Here is an 18,896-nt window from a genome sequence, read left to right as displayed (position 1 = left end):
TGAAGCACTAATCATCACCATATTGCTCAAAAAGAGATACCTGGTCTGACAGGTAACTGGTATGAACAGGAATTCCTCACAGGTTTATCATTTATCCACTGACATAACCAATACTTCTGAAGAGAACTCAAGTAAACTGGAAATTAAGAACAGCTGAAGGGTAAGTTTTCCTAAGTCTCCCCCAGTTGCTAATTCCAAGGCATTCATACATGTGAAGAGACATGAATATTTCAACTAGCAGTTCTAGCTCAAAGTGTTTTCAACACACCATTCTCTTACTCAGACAGTGCATTTTCCTTCCAAGAGCTCCACAGATCGACTGCACTTTCACCTCTTCTCCCCCAAGATTTTCTTAGAAGTATGTTTATTGCATTTTCATTTAATTCTCACTCTCAAAGACCCTAACCAATACAGAGCCAGGAGAACTGCTGAAGTACAAAGAAAATATTACCACGGATGGGAAGCAACCTCCTCAATTATCTACAAATCCCTATAATCTACATAGTTACTGAGTTGCAGGTTTGGAAGGAAATGAAACTTGCTTTCTAGTAAAACTTAGTAAATTCTTCAAGTTATTCACAGCATGAAAATAACATTAAGCATTTACTCAACTGTCAGGCTTATAGCCCTCTGGGTGAGGGACAACCCCAGAGAAAATATTTATAAACAGCTCTACTTTCCTAAAGCAAATAGGGAAAACTTGCCCCACTTAAGACTTCCAGTTATTTGTGACAAACCAGCATCCCACCAAAAGCTAAAGAATCAACCAGGAATATTAAAATATATTAGCTAGATATGTCCCTTTCTCACGGAAGAAGCGGGAATGGGAGGGGTCAGGAGAGGTTAATGCCAAGCTTTGGCGTAACTTTGAATGCTGTTAAGCTTGCATCTCATTTAATCCTTCTATGATCAAAAAGCAGCCACGCAGTAGTATAAACAGGGGGAAGGTCAGATTCTTTTCAGGCACACAGTGATAGGTGAAAGAACGATGCAAAAAGGGAAACTGGTGATAAAAAGTAAAAAAACCTCACTATGACAGTAGTCAAATTCTGGAACAAGAAGCCCCGCAAGGTTGTACAAGCTCCTTTGTTGGACATATTTGAAACTCATCTGGACAAGACTACAAACAACCTGAACTGTCCAGATGACCTTCAAGGGCTTTTCCTTCCAACCCTTATTATTCTGCGATCCATTAACGGCCCCCAGCAAGGTCACGCTGATTGCCCAAGCTTTTTATGTCTGTGGCTGATGGAAGCATTTCAATGGAATTGATAAAACAGCACTGATTCAGATCCACACTGTTAGAAAACTATTCAATAAGCAGCCCATATCAAAGTGGCAGACTTGTTCACCAGAGTTTCTTTCTACTGATGACTGTGCAGGTAGCCCACTCCACACTGAATTGCTTCTGGTCATCTCAATCACATACCCAGTTGCATCAGCATCAAAAAAAAAAAAAAAGCACGATGCCTAACTGAACCAAGGCATTCAAGTGTTCCTCCAACTATGATTAATAACATTCCTTGATCAACCACAAAAAAATTTTGCTGTGTGAGAAGCACACTTGCAGAAAAGCATAACTGCCTATAAAGTTAGACGTGCGAAGTTATACCAGATGACAGAACGCTTACTTGCAAAAAATACACCCTAAAACTGACATCTACCGCTTATTTGTGGGTATAACCAAGGGACAATCTATCAGCTTTATTCAAGAGGTTTACGCTATCTGGATGACAAACTGAGGAATAAGCAAAACTGTCAAACACAAGGCACCCTCTCCCACACTCCTCAGTATCAGTACTACTTTATACTAAATTTGAAAGCCTTCTGGATCTACCCTAAATTGCAAAGAAACTACTCTCAACACAACAGCAAGGATTGAATGCTGCTAAAGAAGTACTCTGGAACAGAGTGCTGAATGACCAGTAATCTGCAGTAATGAAAAACATCTGAATCTCACTTGTAACCATGCCTGTGCCTTCATAATGCAAAGCATTATGCAAAGCATGGGGGGGGTGTGTGTGTGTGTGTGTAGGGATCAATAAATTAATCTATATTGGTGCTTCCATACGAGTGTGAAAACTCCTTGCCAGGCTTTGAGGATTTAATGTTTCCACAAATCAAAAAGAAAGGAGGTCTTTTATGATTAATGACTAGCATGTTATGTCAGCCTGGTCACTGGAAGATGGCTATGAATCAAGTTAAATTAAGATTATCCTGCTCCTCATAGTGCTTCTGTTGCACAGCTGCTTAGATATGCGAGTGGACTGGGGTGGTGGTCTTGATTTTTTTGACCCTTCTAGGCCTCTAGCAAATTAGTTCTAAGAAAACTCTGAGTGTTTTACTCCCTGTAATAGTCTTACAGCACCTTCTCAAACTGAAGTGGTAGTAATTGCCACACTCTTATCACCAGCCTCAGAGGCAGAAAAAATAGCAGACGTACTAAATTAGCTCCATTTTACGAGTACAAATGAAACAGGGGGTATACTGATCACGGGGCTTACCAAGGAAACTGATAATCACTAAATTCCACCTCAGAATGCTGACATCTAAAACACGGTACATGGACTGTGGTTGCAGCCCTGCAACCACAGACTGCAAACACTAGCTATGCTCATCAGTACCATCTTGTATCCTGAAAACAAAGTTTTATCCTCCTTGACATTACATTACTGAAATATTACTTTTAAACGTTTCAATGCAAGTACTTCCTGAAGTGAAAATTTCTATTTTTATGAAGTGCAGCAGCACATACTTTTTTTGCCCAGCAATGTACCTTGAAATCTCTTAAAAATAAATTAGAACAGCTTTCTTAAGCTCTGTACTAGTATCAAGTTCTATAAAACATATAAATATGTAGAAATATATTAACATAAATATCCCTTATCTTTCATTCAAACAGGTTTACAGCACGTAAAAAGAAATAAAATAAATATTAGTACGTCCCAAACAAATAAAATTTACTTTCACATCAGACACTATTCGAACAATTAAATAATAAAAACACAGCCAAAAAAAATTCTAAAATTCTATTTAGCTCTAACACAGACTGATGCATATCAATATCCCACAGACTCAAACAGTGTAAAAGGACATACTATATTGTTTAAAGTTCTCGGGTAACTTTTCCTTTTTCTAACTGTAAATCTTAAGAAAAGAATTGGCTATTTAAGATGAAAATTGAACAAAATGTACTGTTGTGTAATGAGTCTGGAACACGTTCTCCAGATGTTACCATTCAAAGCCACTTATATAAATCAGAACAAAATCCAGCTCTTGCCAAAATGCTCGGAAAGAACCCGGAAAGCAAGTTGCAGAATTCCCTGCTTAAATCCATCCACGAAGAAACAAGGATAACCGAACCCCAGTCTACTTAGGTTTTACTCTGTCTATAAACAACAGCTAGTCTTTTTTAACTCTGAATAAAACGTCCTACCCTGCGCTTAAGTCCACCATGTCAAAAATTCTGAACTACTTAATTCAGAAGGTTAGGCTGCCCAGAGAAGCTGTGGATGCCCCATCCCTGGGAGTGTTCAAGGCCAGACTGGATGAGGCTTTGAGCAACCTGGTCTAGTGGAAGGTGTCCCTGCCCATGGCAGGGGGGGTGGAACTAGATGGGCTTTAAGGTCCCCTCCAACCCAAACCATTCTATGATTCTTTGATGTTTCTGAAGCATCAAGCTAACATATCTACCTGTTTACATAATAAACCCCTAACACTTAGACTAAAGTAGCATAAGAAATAAGTTTTTCACCTCTCTATAACAGCACATTGCTATATTCTTATAGCATGCAAAAGACCCCATGATTATCAATAAAAAACTCATAGAAAAACCCCAGAGCATCTCCCCATCTGTTGAAGTAAACCACTAGAAGATTCTGGGAGGCAGAACACACTGCCTTAACAGACCGCCCCAACTAGCCTATCCAAATGGTGTTCTTGTAGTTCTTGCCCTTGCACTGTAATGCTTGGCACCACAAGAACAGACACAGAACCTCCACTGACAGATCTCTGCTCCCTCGCTCGTAACATTCTGTAAAGTCTCCACAATAAAAAATTTCCTGAAATCACTATCAAAAGAGATTTAGAATAGAAACATTTAAAGTATTTTTTGGATTTTGGAGGCAAATTATTATATTAAAAAAAATACACCACTCTACGTCCACCTCTATTAACTCAGCTTCAAAAGATTCTCTCATTAGCTCATGCTACTAAAAGCCATCAGGACATTAAGAAATTTTTGTAAGCATATCCAGTCCTTAACCAAGAAACTTCACCATAACAACTTGGGGATAACCTTATCTCACTCATGTTTCCCCTCCATAGGCATTTCACTTAAACACAGAATTTGCCTTCAGGAGTTTTCTACAGCTCAAGTTCATAAAATAGTATTGTGTTCAAGTAAATACTTTTCTTCAAAGAATGACTACCACAGTTTTTGAAAGGTTGGTGTACCCTGGGCATGGCTAGGTACAGCCACCTCCTGGCCAAATAAACAAAAACTCTTGAATTATTTTTACTGGACTATAAACAAACTTCTTTACTGAGAATTAAGTGTACCCTGAGAACTCATACAGGCATTTACACCTTAGACACAAGGTCTACAGAATAACCACCAGGGATTACAGTAGATGAGACATGGGAAATAAACATTCTTGCTGTGAGACAAGCTAGCATTACCATGAAATGTATCAACAGAAATCTGTAAGCAACCGGCTTTTACTCAGTACGACCCAGGGTAATGTATCCAGTTTTGGATAGCCCACATCCTCCAGCTGCAGCAATCAGAGTCCAGAGAAAACAGATCAATAAGGAAAAGCTTCAAACCATAAGAATAATCCTGCACTGGGATCGTGTGTATAGGGAAGCCAGGGAATCTCCATCACTGAAGGCTAAGAACAGCTGTTGCCATCTGATCTGTGCCAAAACATACCCTGTGCTTCAGGGATCTAATTCTGTAAGGCAGGCAGAAAGTAGAGGAAAACAAATATGGAAGTGATAAATAAAATTATTTGTAAAGCATCCAGCTGATTGCTAATGTGGCTAGGTCACCCTGACATAAGGATGCTATTTTCTTGCTATAACTGTGGTTTCATATGCAGTTCAGTCACTTGCTTTTTGATGTGTTTGAAATTTTCCACAGGGAAAACACTTTGATTCAACTCTCCCCGTTCTCACGGGATTCAATACAAGTGTTATTTCTTGTCTTGATTTTCCTTTTCTTCTGAGATTTTCCAGTTTACAAGAAAATACCTTGGACCGATTGAACAGACAGCAATTACTGTTTCTGATCCGCTCCCCAACCATTTCACACTACTTATTTTTTTTAATTATTGTTTGGAAGAAAAAAAAATTCCTACCAACATTATCTGTGGTTCTAGCTGCATCAAAATAATGAAGCACAGGAAGGATTATTTCTAAAACAACCCTATATGATTGAGCAGAATAGGGTAAAAGAACTAAATTTCAAGTTACAAGTGTGTACTTACTGCACCCTTTCTATTCCACGTGAGGAAATCTATTTTACCTACAAAAAATGAGTAAGGAGGAAAAAATTGAAACTACTTATTCCTTATTTACCACTGTCTACATGTATGAATGTCTCTAGACATGCATGCAGTTCAGAACTACCAGAAAGGAAATTAGCAGAGATGGAATTTGCTTTATCCTACATATAGGAGTGACACGGCTGAGTTTCATTTTATCAAGAGACCACCCAGAACAGAAGTAATTACTGGCTGCACAGCAGTACAACAGAAAGGACTTGGGGACTAAAGCATGCCACAAAGTCACAGTCACCACCGCGCTGCTAATAAAGGCAGCAAACATCACTCCAGACCATACTGGCAATGTTACATAGAAACCTTATGACAAGTACTTGGTTATACTTGGCATCGCACGAGGGTAGCGTAAGCCACTGTGGGCACTACAGCTCTGTATGCAGTGACAAACAAAAAGAGGACAGAAGTAACAGAGACCAAACAGAGTAGCTAAAAGAAACCAGAACAGACAAAAGCCATGAGTGAAAGGAAACCCCCCCCCCCCCCCCAATGCCTTTAACTGGTGATGAGACTTTAATCCAGAAAGGAGGAAACCTATATTCCTATTTTGTAACCTACTATCACACAGAGGATTCCAAACTGTGACAAATGAATTCCATGAGCAAAAGACACATTGACTTCAAAAGATTTCAAAAGAACAACTGCTGACAAAATCATTTGTGCTGCATGTCCCGAGAGACCAGCTTTAATGTCTCAGTCAACTCTCTTGGGAGTAAATTCAGAACTCCTGAGGAGTACTGAGGCCAGTATTCTTCTATTCATTTCTGGCAGGAGACACCACAGCAGCATCCTCCAGGAATTCAGAGAATCTTTGAGATAAAAATTCCCATTCAAAATATTCACATTCTACCCACGTTCCAAACAGTTGATAGTGAACTAAAATGGCATTATTCAAGAACTCCCTACTGAAAAGTAAAACTCATTTACACTGCTCTTGCAGTCCAAATTTGCTGACAACACCAAGCTGTGTGGTGCGGTCGACACGCTGGAGGGAAGGGATGCCGTCCAGAGGGACCTGGACAGGCTGGAGAGGTGGGCCACTGCCAACCTCATGGAGTTCAACAAGGCCAAGTGCAAGATCCTGCACCTGGGTCGGGGCAATCCCAAGCACAAGTACAGGCTGGGTGGAGAATGGATAGAGAGCAGCTCCGAGGAGAAGGACTTGGGGGTACTGGTGGGTGAAAAGCTGGACATGAGCCAGCAGGGTGCGCTGGCAGCCCAGAAAGCCAACCGTATCCTGGGCTGTATCCAGAGAAGTGTGGCCAGCAGGGCAAGGGAGGGGATTCTCCTCCGCCTCTACTCGGCTCTTGTGAGACCCCACCTGCAATACTGTGTCCAGTTCTGGGACCTCGAACATAAGAAGGATATAGACCTGTTGGAGTGAGTCCAGAGGAGGCACTGGAATAGGTTGCCCAGAGAAGCTGTGGATGCCCCATCCCTGGAAGTGTTCAAGGCCAGGCTGGATGAGGCTTTGAGCAACCTGGTCTAGTGGAAGGTGTCCCTGCCCACTGCAGGGGGGGTGGAACTAGATGGTCCTTAAGGTCCCTTCCAACCCAAACCATTCTGTGATTCTATGTAACTAATAAGACATACAAAAAGCTGTGTTATTGGAAAGCCTGTACACAAATATTTGCTAGCACAGAGACACAAATTACTAAAGTTGTATATTACTTTGTGAGATGACAACAAACAGCCAATAACCCTATCTAAGTTTACAATTTTTTTTAATGCATTCAGTTTTTCCAGTTCTTCTGGGTTTGGTTTATAACACCTACCCAAGTCTCATGTATAATAGTGAACACAAACCAGAAAAATGTGGATTCTCAGAGTGCTGAGCCGGGGCTGATCCTAATCCACATTGTCAGAATATCAATCTTTGAAATAGTCAGAAGGCTTGATTCTTACGCTCGCTAAGGACAGACTTTTGACATGGCAGTAAGTGCACGTCAGAGCCACCATTCAAGCACAGACCAGAACGGTATTAAAATCAAATCTCTGCTGAGGCTGATGACTACACAGAGGCACTTCTAGATAAGGAAGCCCTCAAGTTATAAGTGTTTGGAGGACAGTAGAAAGAGTATCCACGGAAAGTATTATATATAATTCACTGCCACTGTTCACATAATGTCAAAATTTTCATTTTTGGCCACACTAGGCTAGACTAGTCCTTTTTTTGGAACTAGCAAAAAACCTGCTCTGGCATTCTTCTGAGTATCCTTCCTTGCCAATCACTATTTATGGTTTTCTTGTTTCTCAGTCTCTATTTCTGTCTGCTTCATCCATTTTTACCTTATCCTTTGTTTTTTCTTGTCATTTATTTACCTGCTGTTATATAATCACTACCTCTTATCTCCTCCCTATTTTTGTCATGTGGATGATACTGATCTTTACAGGCTACAACTTCATTTCATACTTCAGACAGGAATAAGACACATTTATTCACACTCCAACATTATTGTTTCAAATCCATCTGCAGAATCAAAGCCAAATGTACAGCTATTTTATTCAGATACATTTTCTTCAAAAGACCGAAATAATAATGTACTTTCTTCTTCTTAAAAATAAAGCGTTTGCACACATTACCTAGGCTACAAAAGATACAGCAGGCAAGGAAGCAGGTTATCAATTACCCAGTTTACACCTTTGCTGTAGAGACAGGAAACATCTCCAGGCAGCAGGACTATGGAACAGCAGACATTCATTACCTCAATAAAGATACTCTATGGGTTAGAGTATGCAACCTCTGCAAAATGGCAATAATCGAACACCTGGCAGGGGTTGATGGGGAAGGAGACAAGAAATGAAACAAGAATATGCCCTTCCAGTGTGCAAAACCAGAGGGAAGGGACAAAGGAAAAAAAAAATGTACAAGACTTATTTCCCTCCCCTTATCTGGAAGGAACTCTCCACATAAAAATTTCAGGGACACCACCCATTTTCAGAAAGCAGCATTATACAGCAACTGATTTCCAAGCATTCAGTTCATGCAAAACATACTAACACCAGTAGAAGGATAATGAGCAGCAAAGTGATGCCAGAAAACTGGAATTGCCTATTTCAGATGTTGACAGAAGAGATACAGGAACAAACATAATATCCTAAGTCATAGCTATCATGGAAAAGCAGCTGCCACATCCTGACTTGTTTACATATGATTCCTCAATTAAACATTTCCAAGGATTTTGTAACACATCAAAAATTCATCTGATCAAAAATTAGGATTTATTTCCTTAAAAAGTCAATGAGCTTGACTTCTTTCACTTACTAGTACAGGCCTCTAGCTGTATTTATATTACAGCATTATTCTACAGTCAGGCTTAAATGGCTTTCCAGGGAAAAAAAAAAAAAAAGGTTTTAGATTTGATGACAGATCTATTCTAAAAGCAAACTTCTCGGTTTCTCCAGAGAGACTTCAGTAACAATCTGGATAGCAATCAACATCTGTATAGTACTACTACTGAGTATTAATATACTAAATTCTCCCTTCTATATTATTAGGTGATGTTTAGACCTCGACCTCTGTAAAAGTGCTTAAAAAGGAACTATCAATTTGTACCAAAATAACTACTTATAGGCATAGACTGCCACCTAGTGATTTTGATTATTTACAGGGAGAGGACAAAAAAAAAAAACCACCAACCCACCACCACAAAAATACAACCTTCCTCTTCCTGTAGAGGAGGAAAAAAACCCATTCATTCCTTCATGTTTCACATCAACGCATACAAAAAAGCTCATATTATGCCACTTGCATCTTATGTTGATGGTAAATGCAGGAGGGGAATGGGGATGGAAGAGCCTGTAAGTACATGTAATCTTCCTTGTACAGGTAAGATCCATGAGGTTGCTTGTTCATCAATTCTGTCTGGAATTCCTACTTATTTTACATGGACTCCAGCCTTTGAATAGAACTAACACTGCATCCAGAACTTATTACATCACTAAGACAATACGGACAGGCAGTCACACCCCCCTCGAAATTTTGGATTCCTGCAGTTTTTGTGTTTTCAGTCCTTCCTGGTTCCCCTCAACATTGTAGCTGTATTTTCAGCATGTCCTCTAGTTCATCTTTGACCTCTTCAGCCACTGCCCATTTTCTAGGATTTCACTATTTCTGAACAAGGAAGCCAAAATTACCTGTGTCATCTTAAACTGCCTTACAAAGCTGAATTACCATTATGCGAATGACTCCTAACTTCACCTTTTACCAAACTTCTATTTCTGTCCAGATTCGTATTTCATATATTGCCTCGACTCGTTTTAGGCTACCTCAGCAGCAGCATAAAGAACTCTTAATTTTCCTGAAATGCCTTCTCCACTACCTTCTTTTTCAGCCACTACAGCATCTTCATTTACTTCTTACCTAGACCTAAATCTCAGAACCAGCAAGACAAAGGGATCCTAGCAATATCTTTCTATAATGAATCTGTAAGACAAACTTTAAGTAGCAAAAGAGCAAAAAATTTTTCGAATTTCTCATTCTCTTCCAGCTAACACACTTTTCCTCTAACAAATACAATCTTTGCCATGCTCTGAATGTGAAGATAGTTGCCTACCTTGTCAATTTGATCTCACCAGCACTTTACGTACTCACCCATTTTATTTTACCATCACATGAAATGAGCACTACTTAGTTTTTCCTTATCAAATCTAGCCTCTTATTCACCATAAAGAGGCCAGCACCCTTTCTGATCAAATGGCAATATCAACTTTCATTTGCCCTTGGTCAGTGTTCATACATGTACTTCCACAGTTTCCCATGTTGTCTCTCGTGCTTTAAATGAGTAATTTTCCAATATTCCCAAAGTCATGTTATATCTTCCTCAAAAAATCTCATTAAAAAATCTTTGTCATATACACACAAAATAAATCTGATTCTAGCTAGGCTGCTGTACGTGCTGTGACTGTTGCATATCATAATGACTGAACACTGTGAATAGTTCTTTGTTCTCCCTTATCAGTACCCACCTCAGTGGTACACCTGCACTCTGGGACAAGAACTGCCACACAGTGCTTTGAGCACCACTGGCACTTCTGAAAACACCATCAGTAAAATACTACGACAAGAAAGAAATAATGTTTCTCCTTCATTCCAATATTATATGACCTTCTTACACCAAAGAAAACCAACAAATGACCCTCACAGCCACACTCTAATAATAGGAAGTTTATTCCTTTTGTCATTTAAACTGGACATGTTCACCAAAAAACAGCAAAGCTGCTTATGAGGGTGGTGAGGCACTGGAACAGGTTGCCCAGAGAGGCTGTGGATGCCCCATCCCTGGAAGTGTTCAAGGCCAGGCTGGATGAGGCTTTGAGCAACCTGGTCTAGTAGAAGGTGTCCCTGCCCATGGCAGGGGGGGTGGGACTAGATGGTCCTTAAGGTCCCTTCCAGCCCAAACTGTTCTGTGATTCTATAATCTGCTTCTGTTGCTTATTCCCCAAATGAAGACTTCCGTTGCCCACTTTTCCAGCAACCAACTGCTGTCTCAGAGGATTCATTTACACGTGAAGTCTAGTAAACAGAGTTAACATATCACACCAGAGTTAGAGAATGCTCATTCAACCCCAACGTGCAGCACTAAAGATCACTGCTAATAAAAGTCCTATCCAAACTATTTGAACACTAACATATAAACCAGAAAGTGAGAAAACATCCACATAATACCTGAGGCAGAGAAACAAGAGTAAATATGATTATGTTGCTAAAACTTCTTAAAAGCATAGTCTTCCTCCTCTAATATTTTGGTTCTGTTGTGGTTTAACCCCAGCCACCAACTCAGCACCACGCAGCTGCTAACTCACTCCTCCCCCTGCTGGGATGGGGAAAATACAAGGAAAGGTCATGGGTTGAGACAAGGACAGGGAGAGATCACTCACCAGTTATGGTCACAGGCAAAACAGACTTGACTTGGGGAAGAAAACAATCAGTTTAACTAGTTACCAATCCAATCAGAGTAGAACAATGAAAGATAAAACCAGATGTTAAAAATCTTCCCTCCACCCCTCTCTTCTTCCCAGGCTCAGCCTTGCTCTCGATTTCTCTACCTCCTCCCCGCGAGCAGTGCAGGGGCACACAGAATGGGGGCTGTGGTCAGTCCATCACATGTTGTCTCTGTCGCTCCTTCCTCCTCAGGGGAGGACTCCTCACACTCTGACCCTTCTTCAGCGTGGGGTCCCTCCCACAGGAGACAGTCCTCCACAAACCTCCCTGGTATGAGTTCTTCCCACGGGCTGCAGCTCTCTTAACTGCTCCAGAGTGGGTCCCTTCCATGGGATGCAATCCTTCAGGAGCAATCTGCTCCAGCACAGACTTCCCACGGACTCATAGGCCTCTTCGGATGCAGTCACCTGCTCCAGTGTGGGGCCCACCCTGAGCTTCAAGAGGGTCTCTACTCCCCCGTGACCCTCCATGGGTGGAGGGACACAGCCTACCCTCTCACCACGGGCTGCAGGGGAACCTCTGCTCCAGTACCGCCTCCTCCCCACCTTTCTGCATTGATCTGGGTGTCTGCCTGGTTACCTCTCTCACATCCCATTCCTCTCTCGTGCCAGTTCCCTTTGTTTTCCTCTTTTACATATGTCGGTCACAGAGGTGCTAGGTGGCTGTGTCCAGAGGCAGGTACAGCTTGTAGCCAGGGAAGCTTCTAGCAGCTTCTCACAGGAGCCATCCCTGTGGCCCTTCATCCGCTACCATAACCCAACACAGGTTCAGTCCAAAAAAAGTGGATCTTCTCCAAGATGGCAGTAACTCATTTCCTCCAGATGAGGAAAATGAAATAGATGTAATCACTGGCTGCAAGTCATCCGAGTAATTTTTGTAAGCTGTTGAAACTTAACATTCAATAACCTCTTTTCTTTTATTTAACAGCCCAGTGGGTGATATGGCAAATACCAAATTAAAAGCTCTCAAGTTACTGTATCCACAACACATTTCTGAGACCTGTAAATTGTTACGCACAACCTAGCATGCCATGCATGAAACATTGATTCTTTTTTGGGTGTTCCAGTAACAGTACTTCTCACAGCAGAAGGAATACTTAAAAGAAACCACACCAAATGGATAACCAAAGAAGAAAATTGAAGTCCTCCAGATTTGCCAAGTAGGTATCACTGAGCAGGTGGTTAAATTCTATCCATCAAGAACTGTGAACATGACAGTTATTTTCTTTCAGACCCTATGTTGTTGCACAAGCATATCTTTTCCTTCCCTTCAACTTTCTTAAAAAAACACTGATACTCCGCTGTAACAGCTGAACGGCCAAACTAAATTTCTTCCAGAATGAACACAATATATGAATAAAATTAAATAACTGATCATGCAGACATTATTAAAAGCTCCTGCAAGTTTTAAATGAATTTTTCATTTAAAATCTTATCTAAAAAGTAAGTTTAAAAAAATAATCCTGCAATTAACTATTTTCTCTCTTCCACTGAACTCGCCTTGACTGTCTGAGGTATGAGATGACCAAGTACCATCTCATTTTTCCATATACTTTTGCAAACCTGTTTTTCCTCTAGTGTTCAGATAAAGGGTACTTATAAGATTCTTTGAGACAAACGCCGTACCATTTCCCTAAATGCCCTCACATGAGTCTCCCAAAACAAATAAACCAGTCACATTCTAGACAGAGCACAAGCATAGTTGTAACATACTATTTCTATACTGGCTTTCCAGGCCATGCCAAAAAATATTACATTAAACAAGAAGTTTAAATTTATTTTAACATAATCCCTTCATGGTTCTTGACAGACATGACCAAAAAGCATCACCATGTACTGTTACTAAGAGGCTTTAATTTGAGTAGTGTAATGAAATGGGGCCTCAATGATGCTCATATGGCCAGCTGCAGTTAAAAAAAATTGAAGTTATATTGATAATGCTAGTTGAAGAAATAGAATACTCTTGAAATTTTGTCAGCAAGTGTTTCTACAAAAGTTTTCAAAGCTTACATAAACAGTAACACATTACAAACTTTCTATTTCCAATGACAGAAAGGAAAACAGAAGTCCATTTACAAGACTTCTCTCCCAGGTATTCTTCTCTTCTCCCACAAACCATACGGGGTACAAAAGAACAGAGATGTTAATATGAAAATAATGTCAGATTTACAAGCCAACTTACCATATTTGTCTCGCAAGCCAACTGTACACCTGAAGACTCCACCGAAGGCCACATCTTCCCCAAATATTACTGGAAAATAAGAATAGTATAGGACGCTAATGTTACTCCAATGCATCTTTTTTAATGAATGGGTTTCAAGGTGTTTTATGGGATGCTAATGTAAGTAGTGCCTAACATTTTATTTTGCTTCAAGACTTATCTAGACCTAAGCGATTCTCGTGCACAGACTAAGTGTAGCAAATAAAGAGCCAAAGTTAATGAGGAATCAGCACAGCGACACTCTTTTGCCTCAAAACGGAATTCATGAAACTGATTCAGCTATATTTTCATTAAACCATCTATTTATTTTTCTGAAATATCCTATAATACCACAACATTTAAATCTAAATGAATAAAAGCAATTCCAAGAAACAATTACATTCAGAGTCATTCAGTTGTGTGTTCTGCTTCAACTGGCAACCACTTGCATTTTTCACCTACAGATCTCAGTAAATGCAGTGTTTTGAAAAATGTCAAAATTAAGTTTTATTCAAAATACCAATCCAACATGAAATTTCAAACCTTGTCCAAACATACTTGCTAGATCCCTGAAAAGTGACTTCAGAGGAACTCCTTCACAGAAAGGATGGATATCTAATAACCAGAATAACTCTCAGTATTCAGCACTACTATCCTTATAGAGTGAGTGATGTAGCCAATAAAGTTTTATCACTAAAAGTAATTGCCTTTAAAATTTAGCCTCATATCAACTAATCTGCTTAGGTTTGGGGTTTTTTTTCCCTTTGACTTTACGGAATGATAATATCTGAATTTCTTAAAACAGTTTTGCTATTTAATTCACAGAAATAATTCACACAGTATTGCCCATTTCATTTTTTTAAGCATGTAAGAGATGTGCAGCAGTATCACCAACAGCAGCTTGCATAAAATGGGGTCAGTTCTGATAATACACGAATTTCTCAATACTCTCTATATTCTAAAGGACAAAAAATATTAAGTTAGCCTCCTTGCCTTTCAAATATTATTCTTATTTAAATAATATACATTTCTGATTGGAAGCACTAGAAGGGATTAACACACTTCCAACAACCATATTACTGACAGCACTTAAAGAAAAATAACTTACAGAATCATAGAATCACAGAACAGTTTGGGTTGGAAGGGACCTTAAAGATTATCTAGTTCCAACCCCCCTGCCATGGGCAGCCATGTAGTTTATGACTGAAGTGTGTCCCCAGATCACCTCTAATGAACTTTTAATATTAATTTGTTTGCTTTTTTATGTACTTAAAATCTTGTAAGACCTTTCCATTACCATATGGCTACTCACTTCTGAGCCATCTGGCATTAAAAAAAAAAAATCCGATTTAATGCTGCTATCAGCAAACTTGCACAGATTTACTCATTCCATTCAGCCACTGAAAATATTTTCCTGGACAGATTCTAATTCTCATCAACACAAGTATGAGGATTTCCACTACTTAAACAACAGTTGCTCAATTCCCATACAAATAAATCATATGAAGGACATGCTTTCTACCGCAAGAAGTACTAATTGATTCAGTGAGTAGGGTGATACTGACAACTCACATATCCAGACTATAGAAATCCAACATAGTCTTGCAAAGGATTTTGCAAAGATCCAGGCCTGCAAAGCTGAGGAGCAAGACTGGAACCTTAGAGTGACTAAAAGCTGGAGATTACATACAGTCTAGGTTCCTGCTGGATTAACATTCTACTTAATTATGGCTGATTCTACAGAAATAGAAATAAAAATCAGTTCTTGGCACTAATTTACCCTCAGTTGTGTAAGTTTAATTTAATAAAGGTGATTATAACACAGCTGTAGATTGAGAGGGAACATATATAGGCATAGCACTGGACAGACAACAGGGAATTTGTCCCAACAGATTAGACGGTTAGTCAGACTTCAAACTGAACAGTGGCTCAAGTGCCAAAAACACTCTAAAATGAAAAACCAAAATTACGCAAGATCATACAGCTTTTGCAGCTGTGTTCATGACAGTAAACATCTCCTCCAGATACCTGGCTACCGTCACACCTTTGTTACAACAACAGAAGAAACAGACGTCCTGTTATGTGTAAAAATTTAAAGTGAGTAAATAGTTTTGTGCATAAGAGCTTAGGGTAACTCTTTTCTATCAAGCCATGATGAACTAGCTTCTTCAAAGCTACAGGTTATCCAGACCACAAAAGCCTACAAAATCTTACATTGCCTAGGCACAACAATGAACAGAAATCAGTAAAGCTGGAAAGGAATTTTGGAGGGCAGGGAAGGAGAGAATGGACAGAGCAAGGAATATATAGCCTCTAAAGAGTGCCACTTTTTGAACACAGGATAATGAAAGAATTAAAAACTAAGATCCACATTTTAAAAACTCCTTTACTTACTGGTGGGACTCAAGCTGCCCTGAAGTACAGTTCACATCAGTAATATCAGAAGCATGTTAAGCAATGTAGCTTTCTGTCCCTACTTTCAAGAGAAATACACCCAACTAATACAGAAGACAACTGCATCTCAGATCATACGCTGATAATCTGTTACTACAACACATTGTTTTGTTTGAGATCAAATTGTAGAAATAACTTGTTACAAAACTTAAAAAGGCCACAAAAAAGGCATTTAATATTGTACACAAATAGGCAAAACAAAGTGCAATTTACATAAAGCAAAGCAGACTAACAAGTGTAGCGTACCTGCAGTCGGATCTTTGGCTAAAGCATTGTCCAAGGCACTTGTTATGGACTGGAAGAGATTCATCTTCTGAGTTTGCCCTGTGTGAAAATGATTGTTTAGCCATTTAATTGGGTTAGAAACACAGTACACTAGAAAACTTTGGTGCAAAACATGACTAAAAGCTTAGTTAAGAGTCATAAACAAGATCCCTGTTAGGAGTACCCAAGAGCCATTCAACGAGTAAACTTAAATTATGGGATTGATGGGACTGAGCAGGGTACATTTTGCAACCCCAGGGACTACTACCCTGCATGCAACCCTTTTTCAAAAATTATGCTCTTAGCTAGAGCAAATGAAGCTTTGCAATGCTCAGTCAAACACTACGAACAATGACTAATGCAACAGTTTTTCAAAGAAGGAAACCTTAGTAAAGCATTATTGTTTTGAGGATTGGGATCCCTTCTGCTAAGATTCACCAGATCTCTTTAAGCTTACTTCATCGTTCCTTAATGTTGTGTTTTTAAAGCTCCAGCTTTTCCTATTTACAGACACCTATTACTATCAGAAGTTTTCTAGACCAATGGCCTGCTCTCTGGACTGCAGCTAGAAAGTGTCAGGGGCACCAAACCCACACGCCAAGGAAAGAAAACTTGATGTTGAACAGCTATACATAAAACGGGTAAAGCAAATGCACTGGAAAGCTGTATTAAAATCCTCTGCAGTGTGAATTTCAAGAAAGCCTTCAAAACCAAGAAAGGCTACCCAAGTGCCCTTCTTCATTCCAGCACTGCAAGTTAAAACAGTCCTGAAAGCACAGACGGAACAAAACAGTAGCCCGGTCCCCACTGCTGCAACCAACTCAGACTCACCAAGCAAATAATGCCTTGTCAGAAACTGAGCAAATTAGAAATTGCCTAGCTGGCATTTGGTAGCTCTTTAAACCTTTATTTAAGTCACGACTAGGAGCCAGAGCCGAGGAGAATACTACCTACCAGCATACATAGCACATGAAAAAAAGAAAGGTGATTGTTAGGTGAAGATCCCAGTCAAACATGAGAACAAGTGTTAGAAATCAGAAGGGAACTTAAATTCTGCTTCCAGTAGCTCCAGAATCTCAACAACTACTCATCTTCCCTTCCTCCTGAACTGTTTATCAACATTAACAAAAATGTTTAAGATCCATGTAATGCCACACCAGAGCTGAGAAACCTACAAGTTCCTGTGCTTGGTGGCTCCACTTGTTACACTTCACACTGCCCTTCAAGAGGGGACTTGAAAAATAACTGTTATGGGAACCGTTCAAATTATATGAAAACTACAAATAATCAACATTTACACATTCAAGGGAAGGAAAGCTGGGAAACAGCAGCAGCTCCTCTCTTTCCCAAGTCATGCACATTAGTATTTAGGTTATCTTTTCCACAAGACACAATCTTTCCAGTATTTGATACAAATAAATCCCTATTATTTATGCAACTGTCTGAAACTCCTCACCCTGACTGTTCTGAGCTGCTGCTCCTGCTTATGATAAAGGCCTCTGTAACAGCCCTCACAGGAAAGGAGAAACTAATTGTGCCCTTCAGATCTGAACAGTTGAGTTATCTTAAAAATATCAGAATCAGTATTGGCATTACTTTATTTTAACCACAGGCAATTAGTTTGCTATTAGTAAATGGCAATAAAAACTGGCATTCCCCCACAAGGGCTTCTTCACTATGATCTCAAGCAGAGACCTACAATACACGGGCTTTACTCTGCAACACCTTGGATGCCTGTACTTCCCCAACAGCAACGGCCAAGAGCCTTCTCAGGCTTTATGACCAAGCTGGAACACCAACATAACCAGTTACATTTCTCCTAATTTTCTAAATGTCTCCTTTCTAGAGGACTGTGTGGTTCATGTGAAACAGCTCTTCTGCAGCCGGTGGGCTTCCTCCAGGAGCGACAAAAAGTCAAAACACCAACTTTCAACCTGAGCTGCTTATTTCCAAGTGATCTGTGTTTACTCTCAGTCCTGCAATCACGTGGATGACCTCAAACCTTTCACTAGACAGTCTTTATTAGCCACAGGTTTATTACCTCATTCATGACTTAAACATGCTATAAAACAAGAGGGACAGATGTAAGTCACTGAGTAAGTGACTACTAGAAGCTTTGCCACTCAGACGAGAGGGGCAGGGTCAGAACCTTGACCGGAGACAAGGGCTCGCAGGTCAGAGGGGGTGATGGGTGGGCCCATGGCAAGTCCTGTACTGACGGCCCAAAACCACTTCACCGCCCCACACACCCCCCGAGAGGTACCCGTGAGGCGCCGCAGAGGCCTGAAGCACCACTGGCCCCCGCCAGCGGCCCGCGGGGACCTTCCCACCCACAGCCCGGGCTGCAGACGAAAAGCCCGCAGGTAGAAGCGGAGACCGCCATGGGCACAGCGGGGCAAACGCTCCCCGGGGAAGCACACGGCCGCCCGGGGCCTGGCCCCAGCACCGAGCCGGGGCGCTGCCCGGCCCAGGAA

The 18,896-nt window shown here is 40.4% G+C and overlaps 1 protein-coding gene across 1 annotated transcript in view; it reads right to left on the bottom strand.

The window, feature by feature from the left end:
- The window catches only part of LOC104510702 (2-oxoisovalerate dehydrogenase subunit beta, mitochondrial), a gene marked incomplete at its 3' end in the record, with an annotated part of 23,740 nt that extends 7,263 nt beyond the window's left edge, over positions 1-16,477 (bottom strand). The window contains exons 1-2 of the mRNA XM_010153035.1: positions 16,405-16,477; positions 13,687-13,755 (exon numbers count right to left, since the gene is read on the bottom strand). Coding sequence (XP_010151337.1) covers positions 13,687-13,755; positions 16,405-16,468 — 133 coding nt within the window. The remainder of the gene's footprint in view (positions 1-13,686; positions 13,756-16,404) is intronic.
- Between the last annotated feature and the right edge of the window lie 2,419 nt (positions 16,478-18,896).

This window comes from Eurypyga helias, unplaced genomic scaffold, assembly GCF_000690775.1.
Source record: "Eurypyga helias isolate BGI_N326 unplaced genomic scaffold, ASM69077v1 scaffold6306, whole genome shotgun sequence".
Taxonomy (NCBI): domain Eukaryota; kingdom Metazoa; phylum Chordata; class Aves; order Eurypygiformes; family Eurypygidae; genus Eurypyga; species Eurypyga helias.
The sequence above is the reverse complement of the archived record's forward strand: the minus strand, read 5'-3'. Positions and strand labels throughout refer to the sequence as shown.